Genomic DNA, 19,736 nt, shown 5'->3' on the forward strand with positions numbered 1-19,736 from the left:
ATAGGGGCACATTTGTAATTTTATCAAATAAAAGGGTTAATTTTTTCTTTAATTAAAAAAGCTCTTGCATTATTAAGGTCCTGTTTGTTTTAGATTTTGAGAACGATTGTGAGCCCAAAACTGATTTATGAATAGGGCATTAATTTTGAGTGTAAAAATCAGTTTTGGACTCACAATCGGGTCTAAAAATCCAAAACAAACCGTGCCTAAATCACAATGCGGTCTACTTGTGCAAATGTTCTGCACATGATAACAAAGTTAAAAAATTAAAAATAAAAAAAAATCAAATGAGTAATGCTAGCGAGACCGGGAGTAAGACCAGGGGGACCGAACAAATGGGTTCTTGCCACAACATCACAAGTGAGGCAAGCCTGCCCTTAGGTTTAGGTAAATCAACAAAAAGTAATTTTTCGGCACACATGGCACATTCTCATTGTTGGGCTCTCCCAGTACTCCCAATCACCATTTCATTTTCCAAATCAAATACATTGAATTAGGGGGCATCTACGAATCAAATAACTCAATCCCACCTCGATTGAGTGATCCTTGAACAAGATCAAGGCGTCAATCTTTAGGGGTCTGCCTAAAGAAGTTAAGGGATTTTACATAGTTTGCATGTGGTGTAAGATCCGATCATGCAGGTTGCCTCACAGAGATCCACTAAATGAATGGCTAGCTTAGATCATCCAAATAGATATGCCCCACTGAACTTTTCTCTGAGATTGTATATCAACGGAAATACATGCCCATCTCACATCCTCATGTTATACATCACAGTACTTAGAAAATAACAATGTTGAAGCAATTTACAAAGCAATAGTACAAAGACCATTGGCATCTTGAGTGACAAATACCCTACTAGGAGGGTTGTCTTTGTTGATTAACCAGAGCAAAGACGAAGATGCATGCAAATAGCTAGGGGATGAAAGATGAGGAGGGAGTTATGAAATCTTCCAATAAGAAATTGGTTTGGGCTACAGTGGCAGAGGGTTTTCTCCTCTGTTGACGGGGCTTTCTTTGAGTGTGTTTTTCTTATTGTTCTCTTGAGAGAAAAGGGATTAGCTTAGATACTGTCTCCGATCCAAAGGCTACAAACACACCCACTTTGGTTAGGGATGTAACATAGAGAGGTCTTGTAGTATCTGCTCCATTACTATACCACATGCAAATAACCCCACCCCAACAAGTGCAGGCTTTGCTCCAAACAATGCGTTGCCACTATTTTCATCACCACCACCTCTAGCATGCATAGCCCATGCCATTGCTGGAGGGAGTACACCATACAATATTGTCATGCAATAACCCCCCTAGTCTCCATATCAAAGTACAAATTGTTAGGGGCCGTTTGGATCAAAGGCTCCGTTTCTTTCGATGAAAATTAAATGGGCATAAAACAAATTTTATGCTCATTTTCCCCATAAATAGGGCGTAAAATAAATTCTACACCTATTTCCGTTTACCAATTTTTCACTTCAAATAGGCGTAAATTTTGTTTTATGCTAAAAAAAATGTGCGCGCCTAAAATTTGTTTTACACTAATTTTACGTCAAAAGAAACCGAGCCTAAAGGGGGAAAATATCCATTGCAGAAAAGTAGTTCGAGGTCTGGTAGAGTTGAAATTTTACTAGAAAATGAGGAAATTTTTTATTTTGAAAACACTTTTCCATAGAAAATGAGTTACCGAAACATTGGAGAACTCATTTTCCGAGGAAAAAATTCTAAAGAAAGTTGTTTATCTAATGAAACTGAGCCTCTTTGATACCTCTAAAAATTATTTGGATATAATTTTATATGCAAATAATATTGAAGAAAATTGTGATTATATAAAAATAATAGTTGCAATATATAGTTTTGTAACGACAGGTAATGGCTTCCAAACAACCTTAATGTCCCATTCGCAAAAATAAAAAATAAAAATAAATAACATATAATCTTATTTGAAATAAAGACTAATCCTAGTGACATCCAATGAGGGTGTAAGGTGATGTTAATCATCTTGTTGAAGTATAAATGATTAAATAACATGAATTCTATCAGCTTAAGCCTTTGGAGTAATTGGTTGTTTCACATGGAAGCTATCGTCTCACGGCCGGTCCTGGGTTCAATACCTCATTCATATTAAAAGTCCATGTGTACGACCAACCCAAAAAGAGAGGCAACACGTGAGGTGGAGTGTTGAAGTATAAATGATTAAATAACACCAACTCTAACAGCTTAAGCTTTTGGAGTAATTTGTTGTTTCACACATCTCTTTGGAGATATACTTTTCCCTCAGGTGTGAGAAGATTACTGTTTTTTCTACGGCAACTCTAGCCAAATTACTGTAATCTTTATTTATCAGTTCTCTTTAACTTACAGAAATGTCGGTAGCAGCCGAGAATGCATCCGGAACAGTGGTTGAGACAAGTAGCGGCGGAGCGATCGCTATCGACGTTGCCATGAAGTTTATTTTGTTACTTCGCCACCACTTTCCCATATCAAAAAATCCACCCTCATTTCTCTTAAGTGCACTGCTTTTCTCAGGCTTCTCCTGCCGGAATTACAAGTAACAATAATAGCAAAAAAGCATGCAACACTAGATATAAAAAGGGAATTGATATCTTGACTCCCTTGTTTTAATAATTTCACTCCAATCTATACGCTATTTTAATTTACATTTGAAGTCTGTTACAACTCCTAAGATAGTGTAAAGTGTGAACAGCCAATGAGAAAAGTAGTTAATAAAGTATGGAATGCCATTATCAAAACAGGGAGTGTGGATATCATTTCCCTCTAAAGTAGAGAAGGAGACAACACACCCATGAGAGAGAGAGAAGAAGAAGAAGAAGAATTCAAAATTCAAACTAATCTATATGCAAGTTTAGTAGTTGAGATCATAGCTATCAGAAACTTCCTAGTTGGATGGGAAGCTCGCTTCTCTTGAGTCTCACTTTGGAAGCTAAGTTTTAGGGGAAGCGCGCTTCCAAGACACTTCCTACGTGTTTCCTATTAATTAAAATTATACTTCGTCTCCTAAAGAATTATTTATCATTTTTCTAAAATTTGTAATTCTCAAAAAGTCTTATTTTCTACTGATAAGTTGTAATCCTTCCGTATATTAAACCTTCCTCCCTAACCTTCTACAATCCTACTTTTTCTAAGTACTTTTACTTTAAATGAGGCTTCTTACATGTTTTATGTTGGCTTTTAGTAACGCTTCCTACACATTTTCTTTTTACTTTTTTAGACCTTTTTGCTTCCCATATTTTATCTATTCTAAACCCCTTGCTTCCCACATCGCCTCTCGCAACCGTTTCACACTCTGGCAACTATGGTTGAGGTATTGTGTATCATGTTTGGAAATCTCAAGGCCCCGTTTGGATACTTGGATTTATAATCAAGGATTGAAAATTTATGGATTTTATAAGGTAGAACTTGGATTTTAGAAGTTAATACCTGGACTTTTATAAGCTAAAGATTTTTGCTTACAAAAATTCAGGTTTTAGCTGGTAAAATCAAGGATTATAAAATCCATGTATCCAAACGGCACCCAAGAGTGTAAGTCAGGCCCTAAGGGTGTATGACATTCAAATATGCAACCTAAAGAGTGAAAAGAGGAGGGCAAATTACTTGTAGTATTTGGGTTGAGGGAGAGATGGAGAAAAGATTGCTGAGTTGCTCCTCGAAGAATTGAAAGAAGCCCAAGAGAGTGCCAATCATCGACGTTCCAACCGCGAGAAGCGAGAATGCTTGCACCATAGTTGACACCCCATCCCATCTCACCCTAAACCAGAGTAGCCACAATTGTAGGTATTCACTCAACATGAATGTATTGAATAAAAAAATGTGGGTCCCCACCATGGTTTGATCTTCCCATCTAATCAAGACCCGACAAATGCATTGTTGATGGCTAAACATCCATCCATCAGACGGACAGGATCGTCCAATCTGAACGCTTTTTAGCCATGGCAGATCAAAGATTAGACCCACCAGGTAGATGTGCTAGAAAATCAGTTTTGGACCCCAAATAGATTTTCAAAATCCGAAACAAATATTACCCTAGTACTTACTATACTTGTTGACATTCATAAAAGGTTATCTAATGAATTATGTGTTCAATTGAAATTGATTAGAAGAAAGACAAATATTCCTTGCTCATTATCAGATAATCACTTATTCATAAACTTACCAAATTTAGGCCCTGTACGTTTAAGATTATGTCTACCAATTGTGGGTGTCAAAATTATGTTTGAATTTGAGTCTAATAATCGGTTTAGCACTTACAATCGGTTTTCATAATCTTTAACAAATAGGGCCTTTGAAAGATATAATCACCTCAGGAGCAAGTCGAGGGGGTCTACTCCATTTGTTCGCGATGAGAGGCCGAGCGCAACAGCTTCCCAAACAAGAAGAGCAAGCAATGGGACGAGGCTACCGAGCACCAGCGACAACCTTATACGTGCGAGATCACCACCAAGATATGTACAAATAACTGCAAGAAATAACCCATCATCCGATCACGTGGCATGAATCCCACCACACAATTAAATCATTCAATCCAATCCCTTGATCTGAGCCCTTCATCCTTACCAGGTGCCAGATCATGATAAACCAAAGAAAAGATTATCACCGGAATCGTCACTGGAACTTGATCCCAATCACCCGAGGACGTCAATCCTGACCACCCTCCATTTAAAGCGGCTATCACCTCAATTGCTACTAATAGACCTGACATTGTGGAATTCAAGATAAATAAGCCCGTTAGTAGAAGTAGAAGAAAAGTAAAATGATGTCAAACAAAAACAAAATAGAATAAATGGAAAATGATATCAGCACAACCATGCTTTAATAATTGCACAAACGCAGCCTATCTTTTCGTTTTTAATTGGTTTGTAAGAGCTTTTTGGGAATTGTAATACCTTGAGAGCTCTTTAAATTATGGATAAATTGCCGATGGTTGACGCCAAAATACAAGAATTGTGAACAGGGGACACAAAAATTGTTAGAGGGGGACGAAATGGGGGTAATCAAGTCTCTAAAAAGGGGTTACCAACCCTCTAAATGGGGTTATCAAACTCTCAAAAGGGGGTTATCAACCCTCTTTAACAATTTTTGAAAAGGGTGTCCCCAGTTCAGATTTCTTGTATTTTGGTGTCCCCCCTTGGCAATTTTTCCTTAAATTATAAAAGACACAATGGGTTTTTGCAACTATCAAAACATCAACGAGAGTGAAAATGACATCATTTTACTCTCGGGAAGTGATATATTCACCCCCCTTTTCTTCTATAGGCCTGCCCTCTCCGGTGTATTTATGACTACCCTTTTACACTACTAGTGGGTGACCCAACAAAGAAAAAGGGGCAAATACATCATTTCCCTTTCCTTTCTTTTCTTAGTAAAACATATGTTTTGATTATTTCAATAATGAAACTCCAACTTTACTTCACACTTCTCTAATACACTTGTAAAAGCTGTTAACAATTTAGAGGTGCCCTCATAAGCCAATCAGAGAAGTGGTTAGTGTAGTGTGAAGTGTCATTACCAAAAAGGGCTACAATCCATCCACACACTCATTACATTTTTTTCAAAATGAACGGTTGAGATGCACCCAAAAGAGAGCATCGAACCTATCATGGAGGCTGTGAGCCATTGATTGACTAGATCAGTGAGGTGGATCCCACCGACAGAGATGAGAATGGTGGGGAGAGTAATGAAGAAGACGCCTGAGATGGATGTTGGGAGATTGATGAGGTGAGATAGGAGTTCTCCAGACTTTGATGTATAAGCAACCATAGAAGTGTAAGCTAAGAAAATGTAGTTAACTGTTGCTAAAGTTCCCCCCCATTCTCCTAGTGTCTGTTGGGCCATGGTCCTAATTGAGATAATCTCCACTTCTTCCTCCTCCCCTCTCTTTCTCTTTTTTCTAAGACCCACATTTATTTCAGCCAGCAAGAGAGCTTCAAATAGAAGAAATCCCCAACAGAAGACAATAGCTATTGCACTAGGGATGAAGCCCTGCAGTATAGAAGTGAACAAATCATCCTTAGTGTCATAGTTACAAATTTCTTGAAAAAACTTGAATTTTTTATGCCCTTTTTTAAACTTTAGGCCCAGTTTGGATTGCAAGAAAAATATTTCTAATGGAAAAAATTTTCTTTCCACAATTAAGATGAAATTGCTATCACTATAGTGTATTTAGAGGGATATTATCATAACTTGAAGGCCCCTCTAAATAAAAATTGAACTAAGCACTTTTAGAAATATTTTTACTTTCCAGTAAATTCTTACAATCCAAAAAAAAGCCTTGTGAAGAATTATAAATAATTCAAAATTTATTACATTTTTTTCTAACTAAGGCCCTGTTCGTCTAAGATTATGACAAACTAATTGTCGGACTCAAAATTACGTTTAAATTTGAGTCCAATAATCGGTGTAGCACTCACAATCGGTTTTCATAATCTTAAACGAACAGGGCCTAAATGGGAATTTTCTTGGTTAAAGGATAAATTGATGAGTACAGCAGGTGAAGTTTTCTTTGGAAGAGCGAGAATTCCTGAGCCAACACTGGTTCCGATGATCAGAGCAACAGCGCCGATCACAGTTCCCTTCTTCTCTGACCCATTGATAGAATTATCCATTGACTCCTCCGCGGCTTCATCGGACTTTGTTACAAATAATTTTTGATGGGGGATAACAGATTTCATGTCATTTTGCTGTCCATGGATGCCAAAGCCACAATAGTTGCTAGCATGAAAGAAATCAGAGATGGAAGTGAAGAATAAATAATGAAATAACAGTGAAAAACTAAGGAGATGCAACATACACTTTTGCTTTGAAGTAGATTGCTATGCCCTTTTCATGACTGTTCGCCCACTGTGGAATTGTCTTTGCCCTTTGAAAACTGTGGCTTTTACGATAGGAAGAAGTCATGAATTGGATCTCCATGAGAGAGAGAGAGTTCAGCTTCTTGAATCAGTGATGAACTGAGAGAGAGAGAGAGAGAGAGAGAGAGAGAGAGAGAGAGAGGCGTGGGGGGGGAGACCAGTAGAAATATCATAGCAAGTGGTCCCACAAAACTCCTGTGGCTGATGAGAATCTCCAGTTCTATTGGAATTGTTGAGTGGGAAGGCATTTTCTAGAGATATCTTGAGAGGCGGGCCCACAAGTTGACAATTTGATTGGGCCTTAATTGGATATCCATTTGAAAATTCCGAGTGCCTAGGAAGAGTAGATAGCAATTAGCAGAAGTTAAAGACTCGTGGAGATTAGAAACTAACCCCCTTTCTTTAATCGGAGAGCCCCCTTGACTGGTTTATTAGTGATAAAAACACAATTGGAGGCATACTTGGTCACCCCAGATTGTAGTGGAAAATGATACTCCCTCTTCCTTCTTCAATAATAATACTCCTTTCTTTATTTTACTCATTTGTAATTAACCATTAAAGGCTATTACAGCCTCCAACAAGCTATCAGCAGCAAGAAAGTGTTGAAAATTTGAGTGTCATTATCAAAACAAGGGAATGCAGAGTGAGTGTCATTATCAAAACAAGGGAATGCAGAGATCATTTCCCAAAAGCATTTTTCAGGCTGACCCCTCAACCAAATGAACTCTTGTTCTCAGTTAAAAGAGCATTTGAATTTTCTAGACTGACCCCCCAACCAAATGTAGTCATTTGAAAATTTTAAGAAAGCATGAAAAGTAGATGAGACTTGATCTAAGATACTTGAATCAAAACGAGCAAACCCAGGCAGAAAACATCCTTCTCTGTAATAAGAATCAATCTAAGATACTTAAATCAAACAAGCAAATATCCAGTTAAAAACCAATTCTTTTTCCACCAAACCCAGGCCAAAACATCTTTCTCCTTGTTGAGAGTCAATCTAAGATACTTGATTCAAAACAAACAAATATCCAGTAAAAATTCTCTTTACACCATTTAAAATATCAGCCTTAAATACCCTACAAGCCCCCTTGGCAAATACAACCCCCAACCAAATAAGCTCTTCACACATCCCTCAATCACTATAGGTACTGCTGTTATGCCTTTGTAAGACCTGGAGATCACAGTAACCAGCTCCCAGAAAAAGGAGACCAAAGAACAGCAATCCGACTTGGTATCGCAACTGAAAACAATATCGACAATGTGAGCAGGACAACATAGAAAGTTGGCCCCTCTGAAGATCCCAAAAACCGGCAACTGCCCCATGGGGTATATTGGGTTTCATTTTTTTCCTCCTGTTGCAAGTAATCTGCTTTGCACCTTTTAAAGAGCACAGTAAAGGCCGCAAGTTCATCAGGAGATGTATCGTTCCTGCTGCTCCTGAAGAAGCCTAGCAGAAGATTTCGCATCCAGGTACAGAGCAGTCACTTCTTCAAGATCAGCCTAACATGAATAATGGAAAGAAAATGATCAAAGGAAAATGTATAATAGATATAAATAAACAAAGCAGAATGCTATTAAAAATATAAAAAATAAACAGAGCAGAACATGAATCATTTTGAAGAAGGATTGATGAAACTTGGCGTACCTTGCAAATGTTATCTCTACCATTCATTCTAGCCATAACACTAGCAGGTGAGAGCAGCTGAACTGCATGCCTGAAGAAACAGATGTTCGCAATTAGCACACTCGGGCCTATAGCAGAAAGCAATATCAAAGACAATGACAACAAACTTTATGGGGCTGTTTGGTTTGTGGATAGGAAAGCGGGAATAGAGAGCTGCTCATAGCCAAAAACCGGAGCTAGAGCAATTCAAACTTTAAGCTAGAGCTGCAAGGGTAGGAAATATGACTCATCCAGTTTAATAAGCACAACCAAATAGAGGACTTTCTCCCCCTTCCTTTTTTTCCCTCTCTCAGACAGACGCATACACTTCAAACACACAACAAAAGAATTGCTGCCTTTCTATATATATATATATGAGAGAACGGTTTCTACACACAAGTGTAGATAAGTTATCTACACACTAGCTTAAAATACAGTGGAGGCCCACATTGTTTGGGTGATCCAAACCATTCATTTGATTGGCCCTCACATAGATAGGGTGTCCACAACAAATCAGCTCCATAGGATCATCCTAACCCTTCGAACCGTGGAGGCAAAAAATTGACAGATTTGTGAAGGTTTATACACATCCATTTTACCTCCACAAATCGTAGGGTTGGGATGATCCTTTGGAGCTGATTTTTTGTGGACACCCTATCTATGTGAGGGCCAATCAAATGAATGGTTTGGATCACCCAAACAATATGCCCTCCATTGTATTTTAAGCTAGTGTGTAGATAACTTACCTACACTTGTGTGTAGAAACCGTTTTCTCATTTATATATATATAGGATACATAGGATTTCATAACTTCCGCTATCTCGTATACTATCTAACAAACAAAACAACCCTTATACATATGGGACATGGACATAACACGCATGGATAGGTGTTGTGAGTGCATGTTACATGTGATGTACCTATGAACAAGATGCTATACATGGTATGGTGTGCCAATATCGACTTTATGTGCATTTCTTTTGAAGAAATTACCAGAAATTTTATCAAGGAGAAAGAAAAATAACAAATTATATCAGGCGGAGGTTGCCCAGTGTATAAAACAAGCCTATCTACTCCGCTCTAAGCAAGCCTGTCAGCCATATCATTCGCAATTCCAGGAACATGCGGTGAGCTTTGCACCTCTGCAACCTGGATGTTACACAGAGAAACCATAGAAAGAAGAAAATCAGGATAGAAATTTTATTATTCTTGCCTTTTCGTCTACAACCCCCTTATTACCTCCTCATTCACATCTCTAGACTCCAGATAAACTAGGACTCCTAACCCTATCCGACTACAGGCAAATCACTAAAAAACAGCAAGAAAATCACAAATAAAACAGAAAAGCCAGCAAAGCAAATGACGAAAAATTAGGAAAGATAGGGTCTCCTGTTGAGATGTAACATTGCCCCCTCCTAAGAATAGCCTTGTCCTCAAGGCTGAAAAGTTGGAAACTTTTCCTGCAACTTATAAAGAAGCTCCCAGGTAGCCTCTTCCTCCGGTATGTTGGTCCACTTAACCAAAACTTCTGTAACAGCTCGATTTTGCCTTTTAACTATTCTTCGATCCAATATTCTTTCTGGCTCAGCTGGAAGATGTCCATCATCATAATGGAGGTAAAACAGGCTGAATAAGAGTAGTGGCCCCTAATTTGCGCTTAAGGCATGAAACATGGAACACAGGGTGGATTTTGGAACTAGGGGGAAGCTCTAGTTGATAAGCAACAGGTCCCACGCTTCTAAGAATTTTGAATGGACCGTAGAACTTAGGAGAGAGTTTGAGATTAGTCCTTGTAGCAACAGAAACCTGTCGGTAAGGCTGGAGCCATAAATAAACCCACTGGCCCACTTGAAATTCTCGCTCTGTTCAATGACGATCAGAGTATTCCTTCATACGGTGTCGAGCCATTCCAAGGTGACGCTTTAAATCATGTAGAGCTGCATCCCTATCCTTGAGGTTCCGTTCAACAAGGTCAACATTGGTGTCACCCGGTGTATATAATGCTACTGTCAGAGGGGGACGACCATAAACGATCTCAAAGGGTGTAGCAATGGTGGATGCATGAAATGTGGTGTTATACCACCACTCTGCCCATGGTAACCATTGGACCCATCGACGAGCGTAATCAGCCACAAAGCAACGTAAGTAAGTTTCAAGGCAGCAGTTAACTCTTTTGGTTTGTTCATCCGTTTGCAGGTGATACGCCGAACTCATGCAAAGTTGGGTTCCCTGAAGGCAGAAGTACTCTTGCCAAAAATTATTGAGGAATATCTTATCACGGTCACTGACAATCGCCTTAGGCATTCCATGGAGCTTTGCAGCATGTTGAATGTAGAGTTGTGCAATCTCGGCTGCGGTATAAGGATGTGATAATGGGATGAAATGACTGTATTTGGATAGACGGTCCACAATTACCATAATCGAATTTTCCCCTTGCGAAGATGGTAGCCCTTCAACAAAATCCATACTAACCTCTGACCAAACCAATTCAGGGATTGGCAACGGTTGAAGCAACCCTGGGGGAGCCAAACTTTCTGTCTTACTCCGTTGGCAAATTTCGCATTCCGCAACATACTGCTGCACCACTTTCTTCATTCCAGGCCAAAAAAATGCTAGAGCCAACCTTTTATACGTACGAAGACCTCCAGAATGGCTGGCCTCAGGAGTGTTGTGAAACTCATGTAAGAGTTGTTGCACCATTGCTGATTCTTTTGGAACCATCAACCTACCTTTGTAGAGTAGGTAGGACCCATTCCAGGAATAACCGGGCAACGAGGATGGGTCTGTCTGCAACTTTTGTATAAGCTCCTTAGTGTCATCATGTTGGATCCATTCAACCATCAAGTCACTGATTAAAGAGGCCGAGGGTATCGAAATTGCAGCCAATCGAGTGTCTTCAAATTGACGAGACAAGCCATCTGCGGCAAGGTTTTCCTTTCCCCTTCGAAACACAATCTCGTAGTCATAGCCCATCATCTTAGCGGCCCATTTTTGCTGTTCAGCTGATCCCGTACATTGTTCAAGGAGGTATTTAAGGCTTTGATGATCAGTTTTGATTTGGAAGCATCTACCCAACAAATAGTGTCTCCATTTTGCCACCACTTGCGTTATAGCAAGCATCTCTCGTTCATAAGTAGAGAGGGCTGCGCTACGTTCATTGAGAGCCTTGCTAAAGAATGCTATCGGCCTCTGGTTTTGCATTAATACAGCCCCCAATCCAGTCCCAGAAGCATCACTCTCGATAACAAATGGCTGAGAAAAATCTAGAAGTGCTAGAACTGGGGTAGATATCATAACAGACTTCAATTTTTTAAAAGCCTCCTCTGCTGATGGGGTCCATTGGAAGTTATCTTTCTTCAACATTGCTGTAAGGGGACCACTTATGAACCCATAATCCCTCACAAACTTGCGGTAATAGCCTGTTAAGCCAAGAAAACCTCAGAGTCCCTTGATCGTTGCAGGTTTGGGCCAATCAATCATGGCCTGTATCTTGGTCGGATCAGCTGCCACTCCCTCAGAGGATATGATATGGCCTAAATATTCGAGCTGAGTTTGGCCAAATGAGCACTTGGCTTGCTTTGCATATCTGATGCTTCAACAAACAATGCAATACAATCTCAACATGCTTTAAGTGTTGCTCCCAAGATTGACTATATTAAGATATCATCGAAGAAAACTAATAAGAATTTTCTTAGAAATGGTTTAAATATCTCACTCGTTAAACTTTGAAATGTCGAGAGAGCATTGGTTAGGCCAAAGGGCATCACTAGGAATTCATAATGACCCTCGTGAGTACGGAAAGCAGTCTTGGTTATGTCCTCTTGGTGAACTCGGATTTGATGGTATCCAGACCTCAAATCAAGTTTTGAAAAGAATTTTGATCCAAATAACTCATCTAACAGTTCATCTACGGTGGGGATTGGAACCTTATCTTTGACAGTGGCTGCGTTGAGGCAACGGGCCCTGTAATCCACGCAAGCCGCCATGATCCATCCTTTTTTCACACTAAAAGTACAGGTGAGGAATAAGGACTGCTGCTGGGCCTAACAATGCCGGTTGCTATCATTTCTTTAACAAGTTGTTCGATGATGTTCTTCTGCACGTGTGGATACCTATAGGGCCTGACTTTCACTGGGCCTGCTCCCGGCTTGAGCAGAATCTGGTGGTCTTGAGGTCTAGTTGGAGGAAGATTCTTGGGTTCAGAGAATACATCTTGATATGTGTTGAGGATCACTGCAAGAAATGATGGTAGTGGATCTCCCATGGTAGTCTGTGGAATAGGTGTCAACTGAGCAATCATACCGATGGGATTCCTTTTCAATAAGCGACTGAAGAGAGTGTGATTCACCAATTGCGCGCGTTGTTCATGAACACCATAATACTTGAGTCTTTCCTTGATGTGTGAACTCCATGGTTAGGCTATCGAAGTCCCATACCACTTTCCCAAGGGTACGCAACCATTGAACACCCAAGATTATGTCAGAACCTTTAGTGGGTAACACCAACAAGCCGGTGGTAACTGTGACTCCTTCGAACTGAATAACCATCTCTTCACAAAAACCCTTGCATCTCAGCTTATTTCCATCTGCTACTGAGACATCGAAGGGCTGACCCTCCACGATTTGAAAACCCAACCGGCGAGCTATTTGTTCAGCAATGAAGTTGTGAGTAGAACCTGAATCTACTAGCACAGTGACTGTTTGGCGTTTGACCTTAGCCTTGATTCTCATGGTTCGAATTGTTGGTAAACCCGTCAATGCAGAGACAGAGACTTCTGGAGATTCTACACAAACTTCCACATTTGCCTCGTTTGCTTCTGATTCTGTCTCATCAAGGTCTCCTTCGAGCATGAATATCTGGATAGATTTACAGCGATGCCCAGGCACAAATTTTTCGTCACAATTGTAGCATAACCCCTTGTCCCTGCGTTCCTTCATCTGGGCAAAAGTTGACCTTTTTATAGTTGGAGAAGCTACCGGAGTTTGCTTGACTTGGTTTGAAGTGGGATTGGTTGGAGCTGACGGCTTACTTATATTTTCCCGAGCTGCTCGTCTTAGGTTGATCTTCTCCTCTTGGGCCCTCGCCAGGCTGATGGCTTCTGTCAAAGTCTTGGGGATGAATATCTTTACTTCGGAAGCTATATCTTCTCTTAAACCGAATATGAAGCTCCCTACCAAGGCCTTCTCCGACCATTCTTCGACTCTATTGGCGAGCTTCTCAAATTCGATTTGGTAGTCTTGAACCGAACCTGTTTGACGAACCTTTGCCAGAGCCCCATCAAAGTTTTGGTAGGTTGTGGGCCCAAAGCGCACGCACAAAGCCTCTACCAGTTCCTTCCATGACAGGTTTGAGTGACTCCTATGGTACCACTGAAACCATTGTGCGGCCACACCTTGCATATGAAATGAGGCCAACAGTACACGCTCTTCATGTGGTGTGTTCTGATAATCAAAAAATTGTCCTGCTTTATAAATCCATTCGGTGGGGTCGTCGCCATCAAATTTCGGAAACTCAATTCGGGCATATCGGCCTTGAATCCTACTCATCGTTCCACCGTGGCTATCACCAAACCCTTGTAGACTTTGCTGATTTCTGGTGTGGGATTCTCCTGCTGATGCTCCCAGCCTAAGCTCCAAAATCGTTCTATAGAGCTTGAAAGGTGATCATAGCGTGTAGTCATCTGGGAAATGGCTTCCTTCATGCTGTGAACTTCTGTTTCAAGCTGATCTACCTTCTGCTCCATTTTTCTCGTCGTTTTGGGCGCTTTTGGCATAACCTGGCTCTGATACCAGATGTGAGGTTTGCACCTCTGCAACCTGGATATTACACAGAAACTAAAGAAGAAAATCTGGATAGAAATTTTATTATTCCTGCCTTTTCGTCTACAACCCCTTTATTTCCTCATTCACATCTCTCGACTACAGATAAACTAGGACTCCTAACCCTATCCGACTACATGCAAATCACTAAAAAACAGCAAGAAATCACAAATAAAACAGAAAAGCCAGCAAAGCAAATCATGAAAAATTAGGAAAGATAGGGTCTCCTGTTGAGACGTAACACATGCGAAAACACAATCTCTCCCTACATTAGTCCGTTATCTCGTTAATATAAGACGTCAATCTCCACAGGCTTTGGCTTTCCTTTCTTGCCCAAGCTATGACATTTGTCCAGTCTCTGTCCACTATTCACCGTAAAATGAGTAACTTGGAAAATTCGCAAACCTGTGAGAAGTGCGCTAACCGCAGATTCATTAGAGTCAGGCCGTCCAACTGACCCTGAACATGAAGCCTTAGATAATACAGTCGATGAATGAGGGTCTGAAAGATGGATCAGATTGAGAAGCTGATGTGCCGCTTTCAGATTCTTCCAGGAGATTGAACCTGTTCTTAGTGTGGTTATCGCAACTTCAAAAAAAAGGCAGGAATGTCACTGGTGCCTGATGAGGTTTTTCGGCAGAGACGGGGCAGAGGGGGCTGGCTGCAAGAATATTAAGTGGAATCTGAGCATTATTCAAAATATGGTATGGCCAAATAATGAGAATGTAAAGGTATCGGAGGAGAGAGATTGCCATGTTGTAATTGTTTCGAGCAAGTGGACGACAGATCGAGAATATTGAAATCATGTCTCATAGGAAGGGTCAAAGAAGATGATTGAAAAATAGAAGATTTACATAAATGGGCGAGTTGGTTCTTCGGGATACCATTAAACATTGAGCCCGAGATACTCAATAAAAATGAAATCCTATTTTGGTTTGAGTTGACAGCCCTAGCTCCCTCAATCAAAGAGGGGAGATATGCCCTTGGGGATAAATTGTTGTCCTTGGCACCATGGAGTACAGCATATCGTACTGGTGCTTGAACGATTCGGATTCATTTCTTTGGCATTCCCCTACATGCATGGGGATCAATCAATGGTGGAAGACGTTTTGGTTCCAATTGGAAATTATGGTGGATATCCTATAAGATCCCAGAAACGTATGGAAGCATATGCAAATGAAATAATTTTAAGATGAAGCCATCTTAACATCACCAAAAATCGATAATTAGACATCATCACATAATCAACAAAGCCCTTAATAATGACTTGGTAAAATCGAACACATGCATTGTTGCGTCTCTCTGATAAAGAGGTACATACCACATTTCAAATATTATTCATTTAAACATTTAGCTTTTTCTGAAATATTTGAATATTTATACATAATACATACCCCACATTACAAAAAAAATCCTTAAATAAAGGCTTTGACATTTGTCAGCATTTTATTTCCTCCATCCTTAAAAGCTTACTGTACTCAATATTGAATTTTATCAAGTTTATGTGCATATCTATGTGCAAATGAATAGCAATAATAATAATAATAATGATGATGATGATGATGATGATGATGCTTAGGAGGGCTTCTGACTATGCTGTAAATGTAGTGTTTTGCATGCATGGATGTGTCCAGCAAATGATTTCATGGATGTGTAGGTGTACACGCATATTGCAAGTGTTTAAAATCACCCACATGCCAACGATATTATATAGAATAAATCTTGACTGCAGTGGTCGTTCCGACTTCTGACAACCACCCCATTAATGAGAACACATGTAAAACAAAATCCACTTTGATTTGACAGGACATGAAACAACGACATCCACATAGCAAGAGTTTCTTTGTCAATAAACATTTAAGGATTAATTACAGAGATCATATGAAAAAGAAAAAAAAGAAGGGACCTTAAAGATGCCTGTTGTCCAATCTCTCCAAGGTAAGCGAGACTCTCTTCATCAATAACCAATTCCTCAACCTGGGCGCGAATTGCTAGTATCTGTTCACATAACAACCCAGGGAGATATAGAGCACTTGACGAAGCAATTGGATCACTAGCATTAAAAGATGCAGATAAATGATTGAGCACAAACCTGTATCATGTCAGCCGGATTGTAAGTCTCTGTCCGTATAATAACTAGTCGGTCCAACAAATCAACAGGTATGCCATGTGGACTACTGAGATCAGTTCCTCTGCATAAGAGGCGCATTGGCAAAAGTAGGCAAAATCACAGGTCTTAAAAATTGGTGATTTTTTCCTTGACTCGGACATGTTGAACTCTAATACCGAAAGACCAATTTGAGTCAAATTATAACTTTTTGAAAGAAAGGCAAGAGATTTCCATACCTTACGTTACATATTCCTCTGTTCGTAGCAAAAATTACAATTGGTGATAGAGAGCTCTCTAAAGCACGATTAAGGTATGAGAAGCATTCCACATCGAGCATATGAACCTGCAAAAAAGATATATTAAACAAGAGAACGTAAAGGCTAACCCAAATAAAAAAGCTATGATTTGTAGAAATGGACATGAGTGTCGCGTGCTTAGAAGCACGAAGCGGGTAGGGGAGCGGGTGCGGAGGCGGGGAAGCGTGGGGTCTAGAAGAGTCTAAGTTTGGGAGCACCGTGGGAGCGTGCATGTAATATTTTCTTTATATATCTTTCAAAATTCAAGTACATCAAAAAATAATAGTTTCTAACCATTTCATATATATCTTTCAAAATTTAAGTACATCTAAAAGCTAATTTCTAACCATCTTCACCATCTTCATTTGTGTGCATTCGTTCCTCGTGCCTTCTGAAGATGTACAAGCCTTTGTGCTTGCTCCAATGAAGTACTTTGAAGAGTTGGAGGAGTTTAATATAAGGAAGTTGGTGATGGTGGGACTTATAGAGTAATAGAAGCAGGCTGGGAGCGTCATTAGAGCGGTTCCCGTCTCTCCGGGGTCGCGCTCCCTGGAAGCTCCTTCCTAAGGAGCGCCGAATCGAGGTTCCGAGGTAGGAGCGGCACCCCGAGAGGAGGTTCCTGCTTCTAAGGTCGCATGTCGACACAGAAACCTAGTGTCGGACACGGTAAGCCCCCAAAATTTAGAAACGGGAGCACGGCTAAAATAGAAAGTATACATAATCATAATGTGTGGATATTAATTCATGTGTTGAGTTTTGACACGGCTACAAGTTGTCTGACATGGCAACATCTAAATAACTTGGAAAAAAGTCGGATTGACCGTTTCTAATCTGTTCCCAGTGGTTATCTCTCTTCCCTTATGTGTTTCAAAAGGTGCTCGTGCACTCTGTGTCTGATCATTGCCCCTTGCTTTTACACCCTAGGCTGGAATCGTGGGGTCCTAACCCGTTTAGATTTGAATTGGCTTGGTTGGAACAGCCTAGAGTTGAAGAAATGATGGGGAATTGGTGGGTTAACCACATCGCAAGTGGTCCTGTAGATGTGGTTATAGGGGAGAAACTCTGATATGATAAAAAAGACTAAAAGAGTGGAACCACGATAGAATGAAATATGTTTCAGAAAGAAAGTCTTGGCTTCTTCAAAGAATCATGGAGTTATAACAAGCAGAAGACATTGGCACTGCAACTGATTCGGAGAAAGAAGAGGTGGAAAAAGTAAACAAGGAACATAAGAGAAATATCTTGGCGTCAGAAATCAGAAGGGTAAAATGGTTAAAGGAGGGGGACAAAGATACGGCTATTTCAATGGGGCTGCAAGTGTGAGGAGGGTTAATTGAATCGAGGCCATAGAGCATGATGGAAGAATCTCTCATGATAGGGAAGAGTTAATTGGAGAAATCTTGGATTTCTATAGCAAATTGTACTCCTCAGAGAGGATAGTGTGCCCTACTCCTGAGGAAATGGATTTTGTTGTTCTTGCAGAATCGGATAGAGTTGCCTTGGAAAAACCTTTCTTGGAAGAAGAGGTCGAAAAAAAAATTTCTCTTGGGTGTGACGGAGCCCTAGCCCGAATGGTTTTTGCCTAACCTTTTTCTAGAATTGCTAAGGGTATTGAAGGAAGACATAATGAGATTCTTCTCGGAGTTCTCTGAAGGCGTGGAGTTAGATAGGGGTAGCACCTTAGATAGGGGTACAGGGGCTACTTTTATTGCTCTTGTTCCTAAAGTACATGGTGCTACGAAGGTCTCTGGTGTTCGCCCAATCAGTCTCGTGGGGTGTTTGTATAAAGTGTTGGTAAAGGTCTTGGCGGAGCGCATTAAAGCGATGTTTCCAAAAATTATCTCGACCTCTAAATGCACTTTTGTTAGTCAAATGCAGATCCTAGAGTGCTCTTTAATTGCTAATGAAGCTGTGGATTCCTTATAAAGATTAGGAGAGGGGGGAATAGTCTATAAATTGGACATTTATGACCGAGTGGAGTGGAAGTGTTTTTGGACTATCTGCTAGAGAGAATGGGGTTTCGTTCAAGGTGGAGGGGTGGATTAGATGTTGTATTTTTTCTTCTGCCTGATTCTCAGTTCTAATTAACGGATCGCCTAAAGGTTTTTTAAAATCATCTAGGGGGTTACGTCAAGGTGACCCTCTTTCCCCCTTTCTGTTTGTCGTTGTGGCTGAGACTTTGAGTCGCCTCATGTAAACAGGAAGTTTGCAGGGATTGATTAAAGGGTTTAAGGTTGGTTAGAATGGAGTGGACGTGACCCATCTCCAGTTTCCTGATGATATACACTGTTATTCTACACATCCCATTGTTGGAAGATTATGAACTTAAAGGCTACATTATGAGATGTTATGAATCGATAACATGTCAAAGATCTAACTTCAACAAATCTAGATTATTTGCAGTCAAAGTGGATGAATCAGTAGCGCTTGAGTAGGCTAGTATCATTAGACTTGGCAAAAAGTGACCCGAACCCACGGGTCCCGCCCGGCCCAGTCGTAATTTACGGGTCTAGGTCACTAAATCAGTGACCCGTTGAAATTTGACCCGACACGTACGAGTCCCATAAAAAATGGGCCGGGTGGGCTAATCCCGCGGGTGCCCACGGGCTAAGAAGCACGGGTACTCTCTGGAGGCCCACGTACCCGTGTCGGGTGCGTATCGGGTGCGGGTGCTCTTGGGTACTCTTTGGGTGCGTACCGAGTACGCACCCAGATTTGTGTACGTATCGGGTGCGCACCCGGTTCAAATTAAATTGAAAATTACAGATTTACAATAGAGGGGCTGTCCCATTTAACAAAAGGGGGGTTGAATATATCAAAATATCTATAATATATATCCCACAATTAAAAACCTAACAACTTAAAAGTAATATTAGATTTTGGTGAAGTAATATTAGATTTTGATGATGTTATTTTTATTTGATTGTTCTCCAATTAAATTGTTTGACTTCTTTAACAAAATTTTTATTTTTATAAATATATAAT

At 40.2% G+C, this 19,736-nt stretch overlaps 2 protein-coding genes across 6 annotated transcripts in view; both read right to left on the bottom strand.

Annotated features, from left to right (window-relative positions):
- Window positions 1-697: 697 nt before the first annotated feature.
- LOC143858647 (uncharacterized) lies at window positions 698-7,036 on the bottom strand. 5 transcript variants are annotated; one of them, XM_077369346.1, is made up of 8 exons: window positions 6,803-7,036; window positions 6,498-6,723; window positions 5,607-5,994; window positions 4,570-4,707; window positions 4,315-4,471; window positions 3,610-3,763; window positions 2,357-2,530; window positions 698-1,264 (listed from the first exon to the last, which is right to left on the bottom strand). In XM_077369346.1, the coding sequence occupies exons 1-8, from the start codon at window positions 6,922-6,924 to the stop codon at window positions 1,154-1,156; spliced, it is 1,470 nt and encodes a 489-aa protein (XP_077225461.1). In that variant the 5' UTR covers window positions 6,925-7,036; the 3' UTR covers window positions 698-1,153. The 5 variants fall into 5 exon arrangements, with proteins under 5 accessions (XP_077225461.1, XP_077225459.1, XP_077225458.1 ...); XM_077369344.1 differs by having other exon boundaries at window positions 698-1,307; window positions 2,357-2,524; window positions 6,803-7,032; XM_077369343.1 differs by having other exon boundaries at window positions 698-1,307; window positions 6,803-7,026.
- A 689-nt stretch (window positions 7,037-7,725) lies between these two features.
- LOC143858815 (ruvB-like protein 1) overlaps window positions 7,726-19,736 on the bottom strand; it is a 33,129-nt gene continuing 21,118 nt past the window's right edge. Inside the window, exons 8-12 of the mRNA XM_077369529.1 lie at window positions 16,692-16,798; window positions 16,438-16,537; window positions 16,252-16,343; window positions 8,509-8,578; window positions 7,726-8,363 (exon numbers count right to left, since the gene is read on the bottom strand). Of these exons, the coding sequence (XP_077225644.1) occupies window positions 8,274-8,363; window positions 8,509-8,578; window positions 16,252-16,343; window positions 16,438-16,537; window positions 16,692-16,798 (459 nt within the window). The 3' untranslated portion in view covers window positions 7,726-8,273. The remainder of the gene's footprint in view (window positions 8,364-8,508; window positions 8,579-16,251; window positions 16,344-16,437; window positions 16,538-16,691; window positions 16,799-19,736) is intronic.

Source organism: Tasmannia lanceolata, unplaced genomic scaffold (assembly GCF_043159265.1).
Source record: "Tasmannia lanceolata isolate RefF3 unplaced genomic scaffold, GAP_Taslan_0.1 ptg000026l, whole genome shotgun sequence".
Classification (NCBI taxonomy): Eukaryota; Viridiplantae; Streptophyta; class Magnoliopsida; order Canellales; family Winteraceae; genus Tasmannia; species Tasmannia lanceolata.